The sequence below is a fragment of the Nycticebus coucang genome, chromosome 2, assembly GCF_027406575.1.
Source record: "Nycticebus coucang isolate mNycCou1 chromosome 2, mNycCou1.pri, whole genome shotgun sequence".
NCBI classification, from domain to species: domain Eukaryota; kingdom Metazoa; phylum Chordata; class Mammalia; order Primates; family Lorisidae; genus Nycticebus; species Nycticebus coucang.
The window spans coordinates 154,270,282-154,291,214 of NC_069781.1; the positions used below are offsets into that span (position 1 = coordinate 154,270,282).

The following is a 20,933-nucleotide window of genomic DNA, read 5'->3' on the forward strand; positions in this document are numbered from 1 at the left end:
ATGGCAGCAGATGGGCAGAGACTCATATTGCTCGCCACATCTAGTTTTCAAAATTCTGCAAGACAGGCGTATATGGTGATTATTTTGCTATTATTGAACTTCAGGAAGACATTTCCTTAGCCTCTGCTCTGTTGTTACCATGATCATGTGATTAAGTGTCATGTTAGGCTCTTGTTAGACTGAATGGTAGACATTTGTGATTTTCATTAAGCCTAGAAGGAAACTTTCTGGTTCAGGGGCCATGGCTAGCAGAGAAGTATTGAAATACCAAGATACATTTGGGAGAGGCTTGGTCTTTAATTGCTGCCTGAGCACTTATTACCTGTGTGACCCTTGGCAAGTAGCTTAGTTAAATAAGGAAGAATCTGAAAAGAACTGAATGTCTTTTTTTTTTTTTTTTTTTAGTATTAGATCATAGCTATGTACAGTAATGCGATCATGGGGCACCATACACTGGTTTTATAAACAGTTCGAGACATTTATATGAAGTCCAGAGCTGACTCAGGAGATAGTCTCTTCTGCTCCCGCTGGGTACATTGTTGTCCTCTGGATATTTATCGGTTGTACCACTATTTTCCTAAAAGAAAGATTTTTGAGGAGATATTTTGGTTCTGAGAGGAACTTTAAAAAAACCCAGAATTTTTATGCAAAGGGAGGATGTAATTATTAGTTATCTATACTATTTAAGATTAAGAGTTCTTGGCTGGGCATGGTGGCTTATGCCTGTAATTCTAGCACTCTTGGAGGCTGAGGCGGGTGGATTGCCTGAGCTATGGATTCAAAACCAGTCTGAGCAAGAGTGAGACCCCTGTCTCTGCTAAAAATAGGAAAGTTTGCCAGGCATGGTGGCAGGCACCTGTAGTCCCAGCTACTTGGGAGGTTGAGGCAAGACGATCGCTTGAGCCCAGGAGTTTGAGGTTGTTGTGAGCTGTGATGCCACAGCACTCCACCCAGAGCAACAGAATGAGACTTTGTCTAAAAAAAAAAAAAAAGAAAGATTAAGAGTTTTTGATTAGTTCAACTGTTCAATTTTGGAGGCTGATTTTGCAACCCTGGGCATCTATGATTAAAAAAAGAATTAAAATCTTTCAATTCTTATTCATTGTACTTCTACCTATAGGTTTGAATTTATCATATATTCGAATTCTTTTACTACATCCTACTTTAATCTTTTCTCTTCAATAACCTTTTTTACTTGAGAACTGATATATTCTGTTTTCTTGTGTGTAATTTAATGTCCAGACAGGTTCATATTAGGAGAAAAATAACTAAGTACATACAATAGGCTTTAAAAAAAAAAATTCATAGCAAATCTTCCATACAAAGGTAGGTGATGACATAAGGAAGAGGGGTCTTTGCTGTGTATGTATATAATCTAAGAATTCATAGATCCATTTACTGTTCTTTAATAATAATAATAGGCTTATTTTAGTTTTTAACATGTTGTTTTTAATTTCCGAAAAAAATGTGCACAAATGTATTACTCATCAAATAAGATGTTCGTTTTATTTGGGATAACAATTTAGACCTTTCTGTTATTGTAGGATACTGTGACGTGGACTTGGCAAGGATATACATTGTAAGTCACTTATATCTATTATTAGTTTTTATACATCTTATTTTAGTTTAGAAAAAGAAATGCCATTTATTCTTCTAAAAGAAAGTCTTGTTTATATAAAAGTGAAGATTTCTAATCAGTCTTAAATCTTGTAATGAATAAAAAAAAAAAAATCACTACCTTGCCCGTAACCACCGGTGTCACCTATGTGCAGAATTCCCGGCGTCTGTCATCTTCAGATGAGTCTCAAGTGTTTGTCTGCCAGTTTTTAAGTGAGCTTGTTTGCATCATACTTAGCTTGTATTTTGTGATTTCATTTAGATGGCACATTTAGCATTATCCGGTGTCTCCATCTTATTACTACATTGATTTGAGTAGTGAAGAGCAAGTTAGTCATATGCCCTGAAATAGCTGGGATATGTCTGATGTGAGCTGAGAAAATAGTCAACCAGGATTTCAGTTCCTGTTCTGGATTTTGAAAGCACTGGGATCAGCAGTTTCTATAAGCCTTTAAGAGAGGAGAGGAATACGGTTTCACTGTTTAGCAAGCTGAAGTGAAATAGGCCTTTAAAAAGAGCAGACCGTAGAGAAACTTGCTTTCTCTCAAGATATTTTGTTTTATTTCTCCCCGAGTAAGTCTGAGCCTGTTTAAGTTTTGGTGAGAACCATATGAAACACCTAGTTTTGAGGACTTTCCCCAGGGGCTTGCTTACTTTTGGTACTGTTATGCCCAGAATTAAAATAATGTTGTTGACTTGTAAATAGGTGACACTTAAAAATATTGAATAGGAAATCGTAATTTACCTTCAAGGACGTAGTGGGCCTCTTCAGATACCTTTTATATAATCCAACTAACTTCTGAAAATCAGATTTTTTAAATACTGCACAATTACTTACATTTCTTATCAATATTATAATTATCAGAATTTCTGCATTTTTGTAAAATTCTTTGAAATATGAACCGGTGGAATAAACATCAACATATGTGAAACATCTGTACTCTTGTTACAGTCCTTGGTAGTTGAAGATAAGCAATAACACCAAAAATAAAATGAATTGTAAAAGGTATCTAGACTGTGGATTATCTTTAACTTTTCAGAAACATCATTTTATTTACTTGTCTAGAATATAATCTCGTGCCACTACTGATCGTGAATTCCTGTTTTTCATCTTCTATAGGAGGGAAAATTAGGAGAAACTAATATAAGAGCACTTTAGAAAAAGAAGTGCCTTAAAATTGGATGAGTAGCTTGTTTATATCTCCTGAGGTTTGTTAATCTTTGGGCCTTTACAGGTTGAGTTTCACATGGAGGTAGCGACTTAATGGGTTTATGATACAATCTATATGACTTTTTTTACCTGCGAAACAACCCAGGTCGATGTGGAAATCAAATAGGAGAAGGCATTTTTGGAAGAGGAAATGAAAGGGTCTAGTTAATCTAGGCTTCTAAGCTGGGAAGTATGGGAAAAGGAGAAAAAGTAGGAAAGAGAATTCTGAACAGAAAGGAAGAAAAAGTATTTCAAAAGATTTCCTAGGGCTTATTAACCAAACACAAAATCTTTAAAACTCACAACTTTGGCTTGTCCAAATGCTACATTGCACTTGTAAAAAATCTTATTTTCACCTTTGTCTTCTCATCTTCTTAATGTTGTTATTAGTGCTGTGTGTATTGCTTCTAGAGCAATTTTCTCAATTGCCTTTGCTCCAAGTCTATTCTAGACACAGATGTAAGGAGGAGATTTTATACCAAGGGAGATAATCCTAAGGCAGAGAAGACTCAAGGAATAAACTTTGAGAAGGGCAGCTATGAAAAGCTGTTTTGTATGAGTCAAAGAAGTATTTGGTTTGAAGTATGCACAGACAGGTTTAATGAGATCTTTTGTGTGGTTTTTCTTTTTTTTTATGTTTCCATTCAAAATTTTCAGAATAGAATTTATATCTATTCAAATAATTGAATTCCATAGCTCCATTTGAATAATTTAAAAACAATTTACTTTATGGTGCATAACCTGGATTGACTTGGTTTGGAGTTTATAAATGTTTTTTCCCTTTCAGATGGAAGGTTTGAGAACTGACACATTAAGAGTTTATAATTATAATTTCTTCTTTTAACTAAATTCTTAAACTTCTAAATTTAAATTCCTAACTTCCTCAAGTTAGCCCCTTCAGGTAATTTTTACAGATAAATTATATCTGAATTTCTTAATAGAAAATAAAAATGTTGGGCGGCACCTGTGGCTCAGTCGGTAAGGCGCCGGCCCCATATACCGAGGGTGGCGGGTTCAAACCCGGCCCCGGCCAAACTGCAACCAAAAAATAGCCGGGCGTTGTGGCGGGCGCCTGTAGTCCCAGCTACTCGGGAGGCTGAGGCAAGAGAATCGCTTAAGCCCAGGAGTTGGAGGTTGCTGTGAGCTGTGTGAGGCCACCGCACTCCACCGAGGGCCATAAAGTGAGACTGTCTCTACAAAAAAAAAAAAGAAAAGAAAAATGTTGGTTGTTTGTTTTCTTAAACATGTGATATAATACATTCTGCCTGATTTCTGGGTCGACTGTCTAATGAGGCTAAGCTAAAAATCTCAAATCTTATCCAGATAACAGGTCAAAGTATTTACTAGAGTAGTAACTTAGGACTGTTGTTATAAGTAGTAACAACAATTACAAAAATTATCTTTGAGAGGTTTGGTTAACCACTTTAAAGAAAGACTTTGTGTAACTTTGCAATGAAATTGGGCACTTTTCAGATTTCCCCACAGTGAAAACTGGGAGAATTTTGATAAAATTTTTGCCTCTGAGGAAAAGTCCAATTTTTTTTTTTTTAATATCAGAAACTTTAGAAATGTAAAGTTCCACTCAGGACGTTTTCTATAAAACTCTCGTACCTTGAAACATAGCGTTTGGTAATTTCTCTGGAGACTTAGGCCTGTGAGTCTGTGTTGTTCAGGAAACTTCAACTTTGAGGTTTAATCTATTAAAGTGAAGCTCTGGCTGACAAATATGTATTGAGTATTCATTTGGTAATTTAACTTTTGAATATCAAGAATAATTGCGTAAGCCCAAGAAGTGTTATAGCTGCAGTGTAGCCTTTATTTATAAGCACATAATATACATGAAGTGTGATGTGGGGGTTTCTGTAAAGAAAGGATTGTTGGGTAATATTAGATGGCATTTGTATGACTATTTGAAGACAGCCTTCTCTTTTTTTCTTCAGCATTCAGCTTTGTGTGCTTACTTTCTGCCAGCCCTTCACAAAGGTAGAAGTGGAGGTAAGTCACTCAGACGGTAGCCTTGGTACTTGAAATTTGGCCTTTAATTTTGAATTTCTAGTCTAGGGAGACCATTTATAAAGGTTTACCATCTTCAAAATAAGCCCTGATGCTTTGCAAATTATGTATCTAAGCTGTCAGATTTAACCCTTAAAATTATGTCAGGAAGCACCTCTGACTTCTGGAAACTTGGAACATGTAATCCCTGGCAGAATGGCGCCACCTGTTCTTATCTTTTACTCCTCATAATTCTGACCTCTGCCAAGTTCAGTAATGTGCTTTCAGATCCTGCCAAAAGGAGCTTAGGGTAACTGATAGAGACCCACATTTCCTTGAAGAGTATGTTTTGTGAAAGCTGAGCAGTACTTTGGGAGGGCTTAGGGTGGAGACACTGAAGTCAGAAGCCCTCAGGGATCACTCTGCATATGGAAAACATGAAGAAATCACATCGGGGAGGCAGCTTGGACCATCATTCAGAAGACAGAGTCTTTTGAGCTATAGTGGCAGGTGGGATGTGAGGGTAAAATTAGAACATGTGGAAAATTCCAGCCAGATTTTTTAAGGTTCTAAAGGTTGACTCCAGAGCTGTTTTTAGTTTCTAAACATGATGCAGAATAGACCCCTGAATTCAGAATCCAGTGGGTTTTAGTGATACTCCGCACCGTGGTCTATGAAGAGAGAGGGTTAGAGCAGTGAGTCCCTGTATTTTTTTAATTGCATCCATGGACTACGCAATGAAAACCTTCAGTTTGCATATGTACTGCACAGTTCTGAGTCAGGTTCAAAGTGACAGGACTATGCAATTTAATTCACAGGAATACTATCTTCCTTTATTGGATAGCTTAGTGCTTCAGCTTAGAGGTTGTCATTAATGCCAAATGATATGGAGGGAAAATTATATTTCAAAATTAGTTTAACTTAGTGAAATTTTCATGAGCTATGTATGTTGTCTGCCTATCTTAAAAATATCTCTTTGTTAATTACATTCTATACCATTCCACTTTTAAAACCAGCTCACCATCTCTCAGTGTGGCAGAAAAACACTAGTTTGGGGAATGTACTTAGATGTTTTTTATTTTTTCATTTTTATTTATTTATTTATTTATTTATTTTTATTTTGTTGAGACAGAGTTCAACCCTATGCCCTGAGCAGAGTGCAAGGGCGTCATAGCTTACTGCAACCTCAGACTTAGGCTGTGGGCATCCTGCTGCCTCAGCCTCGGAAGCTGCTGGGATTACAGGCACTCGCTGGGGTGTCCGGCTGGGTTTTTCCATTTTTTCCCATGAGTTGGGGGTCTCACTGTCGCTTAGACAAGCCTTGAACTCCTGAGCTCAAGCGATCCTCCTATCTCAGCCTTCCACAGTACTGGGATTACAGGCGTGAGCCACCGCACCTGGCTTACTTAGATTTTTTTTAAATAGTGACTAATCAGTTGAGGAAGTACCAGTGTAAACAAAGTGAATCAGGTTTTTTTTTTTTTTCTTTCTTTCTTCTTCTTTTTTTCTGAAGACTTCTCAGTGCCTTCAAAATGTTTGACCACAGAAACCCATTTTGGGGGTATCTCCTGGAGCCAGTGTTCTATAGAATATATTTCAGGAATTCCTGTATCGTAATATTCCTGGGTACTCCAAGCCCTGCTCTTTTCTTCTTTAATAGCTGCTTGGGTAGTCTAGCCCTGTTTCGTTTTTCTAAAAAGAAACCAGAAACACCCATATTTAAAACAGCCGTGCTATCTTCTCTGCAAGATAACATCCCTCTTTCTCAATTGACTCCTCTGCAGCTAAAACACGATCTAGCAACAGATGAGGAAATGCGCACAGCGCTGTTCTTTTTTGTCTAGCATACGTGTCAGCGGTTAGGCTGTGTTACACCAGGAGGTACGCAGATTCCTCTTTTTTTTTTTGCCATGACCACTATTACCACATTTCCTTTCCATGTCATGGCTTTCTTGCTTTCTCTCTCTCTCTCTTTTTAAAATTACAATATTTGCATTCTCCAGCTGTTTCTGAGACCTATTTGGATAATATCTGCTGGCAAAGAAAATAATGTATCCTTTGTTCAAGAACTTCACAAACAAAACGGCATTCCTCTGATTGAAATAGCTGAATCGGTAGAGATTTGATGAATTTAGAATTACGGCACAAAGCAGGAAGATGAGAATTTGTGGACTTGAAATTTGGCACAGGTGTTCTTATGTTAATTATACTTCTTTTAGATTTATGATACTACTTTTCACCCAGCAACTCCTCAGTGCTTTATGATATTTGAATATTTTCATTCTTCCTGCTTAGAAGTAACTGAAAATGTATTCCAGCAGCCCTTCGGGCATTGGGTATATCCACGCCCTGGCTTGAGGCTGTAAAGAGCTGAGCCCTGTCTCTGAGGCTCCAGCTTTTCCAGCACGTCTGCCAAGGCCACGCTTGAGATTGGCTGGCCCTGGTCTCAGTTCATCAGTTGCTCCAATTTCAGTCTTACTCGTTCAGAACTAATCCTTTCTTCTTGTTCTTTAAAATGGATGGAAATCTTGTCATTATTTTGAACATGTTTTTAGAACTTCTTGAATATTAGTAAACCTAATTCAAGATGTATTATTTACAAACTCTAGTCTACATAGTATCCCACTTCCCCGAAAATAAGACAGTGTCTTATTTTAAGGCTTGCTCCCAAAGAAGCGCTAGGTCTTATTTTCAGGGGACGCCTTATCTTTCCTGTAAGTAGGTCTTATTTTCGGAGGATGTCCTATTTTCGGGGAAACAGGGTATTAGTTATATGGATTTTCAGATGAGCTGTGAGTGGACTGTTAAAGTGCTCTTGTAGACACTCTTGCTCCTGAAAGTCACAGGACTTCCCATTCTGTTGACTGTCATGTCCTTTAATTCTCCAGGTTTCCCCTCAATAATGGTGATTACCAAATTCTTTAGTTATCAACATCATTCAATATATAAAATTAACATAATATTGGGGAATATTTTCTTATCTCCTTTTCCCCATCCCTCTCTGCTTCCCTAACATAGAGACATAATATTTTTAAAAGGTGCTATACTTTTGACTCTTAGATCTTAAAACCATAAATTTGAAACCTCATGTCCTCTGTTATTGGTCTTCTGGCATCCTGGGGTAGTGAAGACATGTGTGTCTGCAGAATAGTTCTACTGAAAGTTTTTCTTTAAATCATCATGAGGCATCATGGATATGCTTACAGCTGTTTCACAAGTGTGGCTGAGTAAAGATATGGCTTGGAGGACAGAGAATAAGATAACGGGTAGGAAACCGCAAAACAGAACATAAATGAAGAAGCTGCTGGTTCATCTCAGGAGACAGAATACACCCTAGGTCAGAGTGCACAGTGGTTAAGTGGGAAGCTGCTAGTTTATGAGTGGAAACATGGCCTTCACCTTGACTGTCCAGTTTCCTGCCTCATAGGCTATCTGTTAGTTTGTATTCAAAGCATGTTAACTTTGGAAGTTATCCAGTATATTATGGATACATAAAAATGATTTGTCTGTGGGCACGTAGACAGGTGATAGTCCCCACTTGTCCTTGAGGGATGCATTCTAAGACCCCCATTGACGTCTGAAACCACAGATAGTACTGAACCACGTATGGACTATGTTTTTTCTTAGGCATAGTTATATGAATGTGCTCGCTGTCTCACTCAAAATATCTTACTAGATTATATTCAATTATATAGAAGAAAGGATGGAGCAGGCTGGCATAAGATGTCATCATACTACTCAGAACAGCATACGATTTAAAACTTAGGACCATATTTAGATAGAGGGCCTCATTCTTTTGCCCTGGCTGGAGTGCAGAGGCATGATCATAGTTCATTATAGCCTCAAACTTCTGAGTTCAAGTGATACTCCTGCCTCAGTATCCCAAATAGCTGAGACTACTGGTGTGTATCAGCACACTCAGCTAATTTTTTTTAATTTTGTAGAGACAGGATTTCACTGCGTTGCCCAGGCTGGTCTCGAACTCCTGGCCTCAAGCAGTTCTCCCACCTCCGCCTCCCAAAGTGCTGGGATTACGGTGTGAGACATCATGCTTGGCTTGAATTATTTATTTCTAGAATTTTTTTTTAATATTTTCAGACCTCAGTTGACTGCTGGTCCCTAAAACTGTAGAAAGTAAAACCTCAGATAAAGGGGGGCTACCTTTTTCAGGAAAATTTCTTTACAAAGGTTATCGCAAGCTTCTTGCTCACTAAAGCATTAGGCCTGAAATATACTTGATGGCGGAAACTTCATTGCCTTAAGTAATAGAAAGTGATTTTTTTTCCACTTGAAAGAATTTCTGATTTAGAAAAGGATTAAAATTTAATATAGAGTGCTATGATCGACACCTTTACATATATATCATTTTTTAAATTTTCAAAGAAGTAATTACTTAAGGAAGGTTCCAATACCTTTATATAATTTATTTAAATATTCAAACACACTAAAATTATTTGTAGTTTTGAATATAAAGAAAAACCTTCATACAACTAAACACATACAAATACACACATATATACTTGTCCTAACAAAGCTAATTTCTTCTGGAACTTGGTAAATTCTGGAATTTGTAAGTATTTATAGAGAAATGGAGTGGCATAAAAGGGTATTAGCTAGAGATTTTGTTGTAATACAAATAATCGTATACTTGTATGTACTTGAGAAAATTAGTTAAACCTCTCTATACCTGTGTTATCACTGGCAAAATGGGGATAATAGGAGTTTCTTTTAGGACTGTGAGGATTTAGTAGGTTACTTATGTGCTGACACTTGCTACTTTCTCTATAAACATTAACTTTGACTGCCCTTCTCATTTAGATGTTTCTCTGCTTTCGGGAAGAAAGCTGCAAATGTTCACAAATATTTCTTGTTTTGCATTTTCTCTCTTTGAAGGTTTAAGAGAATCACAGAAAGAACTAGAACTGCACATTTGTTAAAATTGATGGTAGTGCTGCGACTTACCAATCTACGTCTTCATCCATGATTTAGTTAATAGAGAAAAAAGTGCTTGATGTGGTCAAGAAGCAAGGAAGAAACTAGTTTTACTGGTGCTGAGCATTTGTGTAAAGGCCTGGCTCTGGTTAATGGACAGTCTTAAATAATACAGGGTGCCCCAGAAGCCCCCCCCCCATAAAGTCACCATACTCAGGGAAAAACGGGAAATGGTGGCTAAATCTACATTTATAAAAATATTCATTACGAAATACTTACAAAATATACTTTACATATTGGCCACCTCTTTGTAAAAATTTTGATGAATATTTTGTAAATAAAGGCTACACTTACCCTAGGTATGGACAACTCTGGGAATACCCCGTATACTGAAGAATTTTGACTTTATCTTGTGTGCATTTTAAGGCCCAGAAGCAGGTGGGGACTCAGGGTCCAAAAGTGCAAACAAGGGCGGTGCCTATGGCTCAGTGGATAGGGCACTAGCCCCATATACCAAGGGGGTGGTGGGTTTGAATCCAGCCAAACTGTAAGAAAAAATAGCTGGGGGTTGTGGTGGGCGCCTGTAGTCCCAGCTACCTGGGAGGCTGAGGCAAGAGAATCACCTAAGCCCAGGAATTTGGAGGTTGCTGCGAGCTGTGACGCCATGGCACTCTACCGAGGGTGATAAACTAAGACTGTCTCTAAAAAAAAAAGGGCAAACTAGAGGTTCTAGTCTGGGAAATGTGCTGATTATTCTCATCTGGGACAGGATGGTGTGGAGTTAAGTGTGGTAAAAGTATAGAGAACTCTGTGTCTGAAATGGGGAGGGGAGCTGAGCTGTAGAGCTAATCTGGGGTGCAGTGGAAATAGATCACATAGGCTGTCTTCTTTATAAAGTTGAAAGCGAAGTGCCATTGGGCCAGGAAGAATAAGGTCAAAGTGGAATTGCAACTTGAAAAGCATGGCCCTTGTAACTTCCTTTAGCCTCTGTCTGCGGTAACAGGAGTGGGGAGGCAGAATCAGAAGAGTGACCGAGGAAGTGATTGGCACTGTGAGTGTGGCAGAATGAGACATTCTGGGTGACAGAAAGGCCTATTGACATGTGTGACTCCCAAGTCCCGGGTATAAAGGAAGGTGGATGTTGCCAGAGGGAGTGGATAAAGAGGAAGCGGGGAGGCAGTCCTGATGTGACCATCAGATTGTCACAGTAAGACCAGATTAGGGGAGAAAAAACACTAAAGGACAATGAAGGGAAATTGCCTGGAGGATTTGTCAGGGGGAGATTAGATAGGTTTGTTTCCCTGACTGAGGGGGAGCTGAGGGGAGTGTCTGGGGCTGAGGTGTCAGGTGGGTCATCAGGGTGAGTACTGAGGATGATGAGGGAAGATGAAGGCAGACAGGAAAATGTGGGTCCTCGGAAGCTACAGTGTGTGTGTCAGGGGCCGCAATAGAGAGTAGCAGTCAACTTCCCCTCTCTTTGGTTCTTTCTTTCCAAATAAAGGGCATATTCATGCTATGAGTCTTGAATGACTTTGTACTAAATGAAAATATGATCTAGAGGCCAAATTCTTTTCCTAAGAGAGGCAACTTTTTATTGGAATTTCCTCTGAATTGCTTCTCGGGAGGCATTGGGCCTCCGAGGTCCATGAATGTCAAGTCCAGGCTTTTAATGATTTTGAACTCTCAGTGAAATTTTTTTTTTCCTGAAAAATAAAATGCAGTGCCAATATGAGAATTATTAAAAATGATTTTGTGGAAAATATTGCCTAACAGAAACCAAACCCCTAGTTCCTTGGGTTATATTTGATTAAAGGTATATCAGCGATTTACGTTTCAAGGTTTTTAGTATGTGCTTTTATGGCCTACAAATTATGCGTACTATAAATCGTCATTTTGCTTTTTTTTAAATGAAGAATTATTTGGCAACATAAAACTAATTTTTATACAGTTTTGTTAGAGATTTTATGAATATTAATTGTAATTTATGGTTTTCTTCCTCGGGTTTCATACTAAGCAAATATCAGAATTTTACTAGATCAGGATGAAGGGAATTTTTAGAAATACAACTTTCCAAGGTAGTTGGTTGTTCTGGATGTATTAGTATGTGGGGACCTCTGGTGGCTTAATTTATTTTTCCATCTGAAAGACCGCATGCTAAATGGAGAGCTGCACATAGAATTCCAGTTGGGGAAATGACGTTAGGGATCATCCAAACTTTTTCACTTGGCAGAAGAGTGAACCGAGACCCATAAAGGCTCAATGACTTTTCCAGGATCATAGCAGAGGCCGGCAGCAACCCTGGCCAGGTCCTCTTACTGCAGTATGCATGGTCCCCTTAGAGGGGCAGTAAGTAAGATACATGTTTTGAAAACTAAAAGGTCCTGTAGCACATTATTTCATCATTCATATGCATTTTAGCTAAAAAGTGTCACTGCATCCATGCTGTTCCTCTGCATCCTCACTCCCTCCTTTCAAGATCTGATCATCTCTCCCAACGGTAGTAGCTCCCAAATGTTCTCCCTGCTCTCGGCGCGTCCACTCCCTTCCAATGAAGTTACCTTTTAAAAACTTAGACCCTGGGCGGCGCCTGTGGCTCAGTCAGTAAGGCGCCGGCCCCATATACCGAGGGTGACAGGTTCAAACCCGGCCCCGGCCAAACTGCAATCAAAAAATAGCCGGGCGTTGTGGCTAGCGCCTGTAGTCCCAGCTACTCGGGAGGCTGAGGCAAGAGAATCGCTTAAGCCCAGGAGTTGGAGGTTGCTGTGAGCTGTGTGATGCCACGGCACTCTACCGAGGGCCATAAAGTGAGACCCTGTCTCTACAAAAAAAAAAAAAAAAACTTAGACCTGGTCACATTAAACTTGCTTAAATTTCATCCCTGATGTACCAATGCCTATAGGCTTCTTAACACGATTTCAGATCAATTTCAAGAAAGTGGTATAACTGTGCCGCTCATATGTGACCTTGGCTATATTGTCTAACCCACCCATGCTTCATGTATCAAATGCAAATGATAGGACTTGCCTCAAGGAATTACTTAGAGCAGGAATCTCCAACCCACCACTCAGGATGGCTATGAATGTGCTCATAAAATCACAAAATCATAACCTTACTTAAAACATTATGAGCTTTTTGGTGTGTGATTTTTTTTTTTTTTGTGGAACCCAATTGTGCTGTTCTGAAGTGAGAACTTTGCGTCACATTGTCACATAAAATAAACATAGGTACACTCTCACTGTTTACACACAGGTGTGGCTTCCAGTCTGTTATCTTCCAAGTGCAAATAGTTGAATTGACAACATAGAACATATCCACACTCTGGTGACTTGGCAATGACAGCAAGTTTCAATAGTATTTCAACCTACCATTGCAACATTAGGGTTTAATGTTATTTAGAAGTCAGGTCAGCATTCTTACGTGATTACTGAGGTTCTGCCACACCTTGGTGGCATCCTCTACAATCACCCCCTACCCCTGCATCAGCAGCCCAGATGTGGAAGGGCCCAGACCTTACTTTCTATTTGCCTCTCAATTTTCATAACAAAATAAACATAGTCCCTTATCTATTCATATTTGTTAATACCAACACAGCTTCTACAACAGAACCCCAGAAAGAAAAATCATGGATGAAGGAAGATTATTCAATGGAAAGTGGACAGATAACTACTTTTTTGTCAAGGCAAATACTAAGGCCCTCTGCTTTATTTGTAGGGAATTTGTGCAAGGTTTTAAAGACTGATTTGAAAGGCGTTATATGTAAAAACGTGCTGCCAAATTCGACGCATTATGTGGTAAGGACAAAATAGTGGAACTAATAAAGTCTGAACAAAAAAAATTTTTTTTTAAGTTACAACTTAGACAGATTTCATTGTAAAAGCTAGTTTTGCAGTAGCATATTTAATAGCAAAAACACCAAAACCATTTATTGATGGTGAGTTTACTAAGCACTGTAATGGCAGATACCATTTGCTGTGAAAAAAAAGGGAATATTTCTAAAACGACGTGTCTCATCAGCCTGGAGAATTGAAGATATTGGAAAAATCTATCAAAAAAGTTTGGAGAGTAAAGCTGCGATTTATTTTTTTGAGACATAATTTTACTCTGTTACCTTCAGTAGAGTTCCACGGAGTCCTAGCTCATAGCAGCCTCAAACTCCTGGACTCAAGTGATCCTCTTGCCTCAGCCTCCCAAGTAACTGGAACTACCAGTGACCACCGCAATGTCTTAAACTCCTAAGCTCAAGCAATCCATCCACATTGGCCTCCTCCTGTGGTTCTAGGATTAGAGGCGTGAGCAGCCAAGCTGCTGATTTTTAATTTTATGCTTTGGCAATGAAGGACAGCGCTGATTATACAAATACCGCTCAGCTTGACATTTTTATTAGAGATATCAATGATGAATATACTATCACTGAAGAAATGGCTTATTTCATGCCATTAAAAGGCACAGCTAAGTCAAGAGATTTATACAAAGTGGTAAAAAATATGTTAAAGTGATTTTCTTTGTCCATCATCTCTGTATCTGGTATAATTACTAATGGAACCCCAGCAATGGTAGGTAAAAGAGAGGGACTTATAAAATTAATAGAAGATGATGCAGTTGCCACCCCAAACTCACATTTGATGAAGTATCATTGCATAGTACAGCAAGAAAATTTATGTGCAAAAGCTTTAAAAATGGATAATGTCATGCAAATTGCCATCAAGACTACGAATTTTATAAGGGCCAAGGAGTTGAATCATTGTCAATTCCAGGAATTCCTTAAAAGTATTGATGTTGACTATGGTAATATCATTTACTTTTGGAAAGTAAGATAGCTAAGTTGAGACCAAATGTGGAAAATATTTTATGATTTGTAACATGTTATTGTGTATGGTTATCAAAAACCAAAATTGTGCCAGAACTTGATGATTATAACTGGCCCCAGATTTTGCATTTTTAGGGGATTTAACCATTCCTTTAAGTGAGTTAAACAAGTGTCTTCAAGGTGAAAACCAACTTCTTACAATGTTTCAAACCACAGTAGCATTCCAAATAAAACTGAAGTCATGATAAGCTTAAATTAAGGCAAACAATTTAATGCATTTTGACATTCAGCTGAACACAGTCCTGTGGGGGGGGGGGGGGAGGAAACAATGTAGCCTTGCTTTTCAATTTAATATAAGAATTTGAAAATAGATTTCAAGATTTCCAGGATTGCGTTTGGGACTCCATATTCAGTCTACATAAATATGTCACCTGCCAATTTTCAAACGGAATGCGTAGAGCTACAATCTGACATTCATCTTAAAGAAAAATTTGATGTCTCTTTGCTGGACTTTTGTAAGTCCCATCTTCCCAGGGACAGTCATGCCCACTTCACAGTCGCGTCTTGTCACTTTTTAGCAGCTCCCACATTTGCAAGCAACTATTTTCAAGAATGAAGCACATTTAAGAGCACAATTAGAACCAGAATATCTGACGAGCACCTTGAGAACTCACTGAGAGTTGCTGTTACTTCCATGGAACCAGAGATGGATGCATTAATTTCTTAAATACAATGTAATGTCAGGTATCTCACTAGTTTTATGTTGCCCACTTTTCTTTTACTTTTATAATTAAAAATATCAAAAAACAAAGGCATTTTATTACTTAGAAATGCATATTTTCCATGTTACATATTAGTGATTGTAAACTTGCTTGATGATTTTAAAAGCCTCTCTGAACAGGCTGCTGCATATTAGGATTATAATGTGAGGGTTCTTTTGCTTATCTGTGATGGTGGATATCATGCAAATTATGCACAGACCTTTTTTTTTTTTTTTGCACATCAGGTTTTGTTAGTGTTTGTGTAGATGTAGTGTAATGTGGGGCCTAAGACAACTCTTCTTCCAGTGTGGCCCAGAGAAGCCAAAAGGCTGGACGCACCTAGAGTAGAGTGTTAATCATATGAAGCCCCTCATGTAAAGTACCAGCACACAGTAGGTGCATAAAGGATGGGAGCTTTTTTTTTTTTTTTTTGAGACAGAGTCTCAGTATGTTGCCCTCGGTAGAGTGCCATGGTGTCACAGCTGATAGCAACCTCTAACTCTTGAGCTTAAGCAGTTCTCTTGCCTCAGCCTCTCAAGTAGCTGGGACTACAGGCGCCTGCCATAACCCCCAGCTAATTTTTTTGTTGTTGTTGTTGCAGTTGTCATTGTTGTTTAGCTGGCCCGGGCTGGATTCAAACCTGCCAGCCTCGGTGTATGTGGCCAGTGCCATAACCCACTGTGCTATGGGTGCCGATCCAGGTGTAATTTGGTTCCTTATATCATAAATTTCCACCCTACTGCCTGGAGAGCTTCTTGGGAGCAGGGACTTCACTGTCATGTCTTCAGGGCTTGGTGTAGTGCCCGACTCATCACAGGGACCTAAGTAATATTTGCTGAACAGAATTTAGCCGTGCAACTTTGAGCAGGTCATTTAACCTTTGTGAACCCCAATTCCTACGACAAAAATAGAGGAAGAGTTAATAAAAGAACGCACGTAAGACACTAGCAGGGTGCTGGATGGTGCTTGGTTTATAGTTATAACTCAGTGGACAGTAGCTACTGGCAAAATCACACTTAACCTTAAAAAGCCAAGATCAAGTATTAGCTCTTCTGTAGAACTCCTTCTGCCCAGGTACCACCTCCCCCAATTGGTTGCATTTCCCTGCCCCCTAGCAAAATTAATCATTCCCTGTTCATCACTCTCATACTCCAGAAAGTATGGTTTAGTGGGGAAAATAAAGTTTTTTTAATCTGATAAACATTGTATGATTTTGAATAGGTTAATTCAGCTGTTAAGCCCCATCTTTAATTGGATACTCAGCATAGGAGATTATTTTTATGTTGGTCTATCCTACTAAGCTGTGGATCTTCTTTAGAGCAGGAATAGGGTCTTATTAATCTGTCTTGCTATATAGTCGGTGCTAAAAAAAAATAGGTAGTGACTTGAATATGACGCCAAAACCTTGTTAATGTTAGCAAACCATAGATACAAATAGAGACCGTATAAATGAGGCATCACAGAGTATCAGGTGGAGGAAAAAAAGTAAAACTAAAAAAGACAAAGCAAAAAAATGATGTTAAGCCAAAAGCTAGAAAGCTAAGGGTCTTTAAAAAGCAGAAGAAATAACAAAACATAAAATTCAATCAAATAATACAAATATAGTTGATGCTGAATGGATTGAGAAGATAAACTATTTTAAAAAAGAAAGGAAATTAAAACATTTTCATATAGAGGAGTGTGAATGGTAGAAGATGCCGCTCTGAGAGCAAGATCGTAGTGGGTACAGTTTTAGAACTTCCAGAATTCCGGACATTGGCTCATTTCACAACAACTGGGGAAGTAATGGTCATAGTCTTATTTATAGTGTTGAAGAGACAGTTCAGCAAGGTGAAATAACATGCTAGTTAACACACAAGCAGAGCCAGGGGTTGGACGGGGAACTCCTGAGTATAAGCCCATTGCTCGTTTCTTACGTCATGTACCTATGCTCTAAGAAGGTAGGGAATTTAATTTGTTGAGAATTTATAGAAATTTATTCAGCGCTTAGTATCTTAGGCCTCAGGATTGTTACAGAAAGGTATATTTTTGTCTTTCAGTTTATGCCTGTTCAAGTTCCAAGTGATGAAGAGAAAGATGATCCTGTCCTTTTTGCCAATAGGGTTCGGAATTTAATGGCAGAGTAAGCGTCTGTAATTTTCAGTAGATCACTTGAAAATTATTTGTAACTATCATTTAACATAGTTTTAAGGCTCCCTCTCCCCCCAGAGGACCTCATTTCCCAGCTTATTTTGGTAAGTAAACTAATGTGCCCAGGACACCGTCAGTAAAACAATCTATAAATAGTTTCCCCAGCTGCAGCCCCCAAATGAGGAAATATGTCTTTACCAGAGAGACAGAGGGCCCAGGCTGGCCCATCTCTGTCAGACAAAGCCTTAGCTGCCCAGGGTCGGGCGTTTCGTAGGCATTAGTGGTTATAACACTGAAAAGGAGAGATTTTGCAAGGGACAGAGATAAACAGAAAAGGGGAAAGTCATTCCTATAGAGGGATGTCTATAAATTCAGGATTTAGGAACTGTGAAACGTAAGGTAAATATTTTCCTGCACTTAAGGGAGTTTTAACTGGCCACTGTTCTGAGTGGATAAGTCACTCCATTTTGTAATGAAACAATGTATTATGCTGTACTATCACCCAGCCATGCCAGAGCCCTCCAGGTGTGTGTCCCCCTGCCTCCCGCAGCCCTTACCTCACTCACTTACTCCCGATAGTAGATTTAGAGCTAATAGACCAGAAATATTTATTCTCTTAGTAAAAATCCAGTGGGAACTCTGAATTAAGCTTCATAGCTGAAATTTAGCTTTATAGCTAGATTTTTTTTTTTTTAATTTGGAGGCAGAGTCTCACTTTGTTGACCTCAGTAGAGTGCCGTGGAGTCACAGCTCCCAGCAACCTCAAACGCTTGGGCTCAAGCAACTCTCTTGCTTCAGCCTCCCAAGTAGCTGGGACTACAGGCTAGTTTTTATATTTTTAGTAGAGATAGGATCTCACTCTTGTTCAGGCTGGTCCCAAACTCCTAACCTCAAGAGATCCATCAGAGTATAGCCTGATTTTTAATTATACATATGTGTTTTAAAATTATTCATACATGTACTCGGGAGGCTGAGGCAGGAGAATCGCCTAAGCCCAGGAGTTGGAGGTTGCTGTGAGCTGTGTGACGCCACGGCACTCTACCGAGGGCCGTAAAGTGAGACTCTGTCTCTACAAAAAAAAAAATCATTCATACATGTTTTATTCTGACATATGTGCATATTTTTAGTATTTCACTATAGACTAACTTTATTTCAAAATATAATCAATGTTTAAGAAAAAAATTGCTGCTGTTTCTAGAGGTACTTGTTTTATATAGTTTCTAGACCAGCTACAAAATTTGTTTTTATGTTGTTTTCTTTTCTTGTTTTTTTTTTTTTTTGTTTGTTTGTTTACATATACATGTGTTTATTAGGTTTCCACTTTTGCCTTCACGGAATTAAAAAGGCTTAAAATTTAATAACAATAACAATGTTTAGAAACAAAAGCCTCGTAAAGAACGAATGACGATAAATACATTCAGAAAAGAAATCAGATTTTCTTGTGTTTTTATACCAGCTTCTGTTCAAAAGGTAGCCAATAAGGTAAATATTAGAAACTGACAGAACTTATATCAGGTATTTTTGCTTCCAAAATGTGCCTGAAAACAGAGAAAGGATTCACGTAGCCAGCGTTTTTCTTAACTTGGAGGTGTGGAGTCATAAAGGCGTTGGATAAAGAAAAAGAAAGACCCCGATTAGCTTCGCAACCTTGGACAAGTTTCTTTCAAGGCTACTTCTCCACACACGTGAAATAGGAATTAAAGTCATTGCCTTACGTTGCTCATGGTTTTAATTATTATGAGAATCAAGTAGGAACTTAAACGGTAAAAGCATTTAAAACCAGCAAAGAGCAAAGGAGGTGGCAGGTAGTGGTGTACTACAGCTGAATAAAGTATTTGTCAAGCATCCTGCTAGGCCTTGGTGTTGCTTAATGTCATGCTCACAGCAACTCTATAAGGTAAATAAGAATCAGACTAATGGAAATGTGTCTTACTGGAAAGACTGGGTAGAGGACTCAGGGAGGTGGGTAGTTTGCCCAGAATCAGAGTGTAATAGATAGTGACTGTCTGGGCTGAGACTCAAATCCACATTTCCTCTTTCCAGAGCCTAAGCTCTAAACTATTCAGAGTTTATACTGTTTATTATTATAATTCCTGAGCTATCTTAAAATTTTATTTTTCATCTTATACATATATTCCAACACCAAAATATTTATTAGCCAAAAATAGCCTAGAAAAAATGTTTTAGATAAAAAAGTTTTACTCTGATTACACTCATTCAAAATTTAATGTTTCTAGCAGTGATTCAACAAAATCGAATATAGCCAAAGACATAATTTTATGATTTTCCCAGAATACTGGTGAATAAAAATTCAGTGAAGAGAGATCTTGAAGAAATTATTTTATGTACTGCACAGCCTTACCTGGTATTTTTGCAGTTTTTATTAATATATTTTTTTCCAAATCTAGTCCACAATCACTTGCTCTTTGAGCAGGAGGAGTTGTGCTCTCTTTTGAGGATGGAGGATGTTTAAGGTGTGGGAAAAATATCAGTTTATTATCAATTCATTTCAGTATTTTTAGAAGATTGCTAAGTAGCAAGAAGGTGATTTCTAGTTATAAAAGAAGAAAAAACACAGATAACTAGCAGTTCAGAGAGATTGTTCACTTCCAAGTACATGCAAATGCTATTTGTCTATTTAAACAGTACCACGGGCATTGTTTTTTGTCCTTACAGTAACCCTTGGGAGTAAATAGAGTAGTTATTCCTATATACAGATGAAAAAAGTAAGGCTTAGGTCAAATGCAGTAAGTCCACAGCTGGGAAAGATTCTGCTAGACTTGAACTTTAGTCTCCTAATTACTTTTTACGAAGGTCAAGTCAACTATTATTATCATTAAAACACAAAACAAAAATTATCAGCGATAGAGACAGAAGCATGCAGACATAAGGAGATTAGCTTGGGCCACTGTGAGTCCATGAAGAAGGAGAGAAATACAGTATGTCTCTTCCAAAAGAAAAGCAGAGCTACTACCAGTTTAAAAACTAGTAAATACTTTTTTTGTTGGCTGTTATTAACCAGGCCTAATGAAAAATCATTACTGTTTCAAAAAGAACTGAATTTCAGTCTGCTTCTTGACACATTTAGAGCTCTGGGAATACCAGTAACAGATCATACCTATGAAGACTGCAGACTGATGATTTCAGCAGGACAGCTAACATTGCCTATGGAAGCTGGGTTGGTGGAGTTTACTAAAATTAGCCGGAAATTGAAGTAAGTGTCATTTTAAAATTCCTGTACTTTCACAGAGTTGTTGAAAAGGGATTTGAAATCCTATTTGTTTATTTTCTCCTGCCTTGTTAATGCTCAGCTCAGGACCCACTTGATGTTTATTATGAAAGTCAAGGTTGTAAATTCATCTTCCCTTTTATTCTATTGTTGTTTCTTCAAGAACAGTTAACTTGGAGATATGCACTGGTTACAGGAGGAGACCAAGGAATGATAAACGTGGTTCTACACAGATCCCCTCCCTACTCACAAATG

At 38.3% G+C, this 20,933-nt stretch overlaps 1 protein-coding gene across 1 annotated transcript in view; it reads left to right on the top strand.

Annotated features, from left to right (window-relative positions):
* The window catches only part of LPCAT2 (lysophosphatidylcholine acyltransferase 2), an 80,453-nt gene that overhangs the window by 23,932 nt on the left and 35,588 nt on the right, over positions 1–20,933 (top strand). The window contains exons 7-10 of the mRNA XM_053601992.1: positions 1,545–1,579; positions 4,768–4,822; positions 17,359–17,441; positions 20,538–20,663. Of these exons, the coding sequence (XP_053457967.1) occupies positions 1,545–1,579; positions 4,768–4,822; positions 17,359–17,441; positions 20,538–20,663 (299 nt within the window). The remainder of the gene's footprint in view (positions 1–1,544; positions 1,580–4,767; positions 4,823–17,358; positions 17,442–20,537; positions 20,664–20,933) is intronic.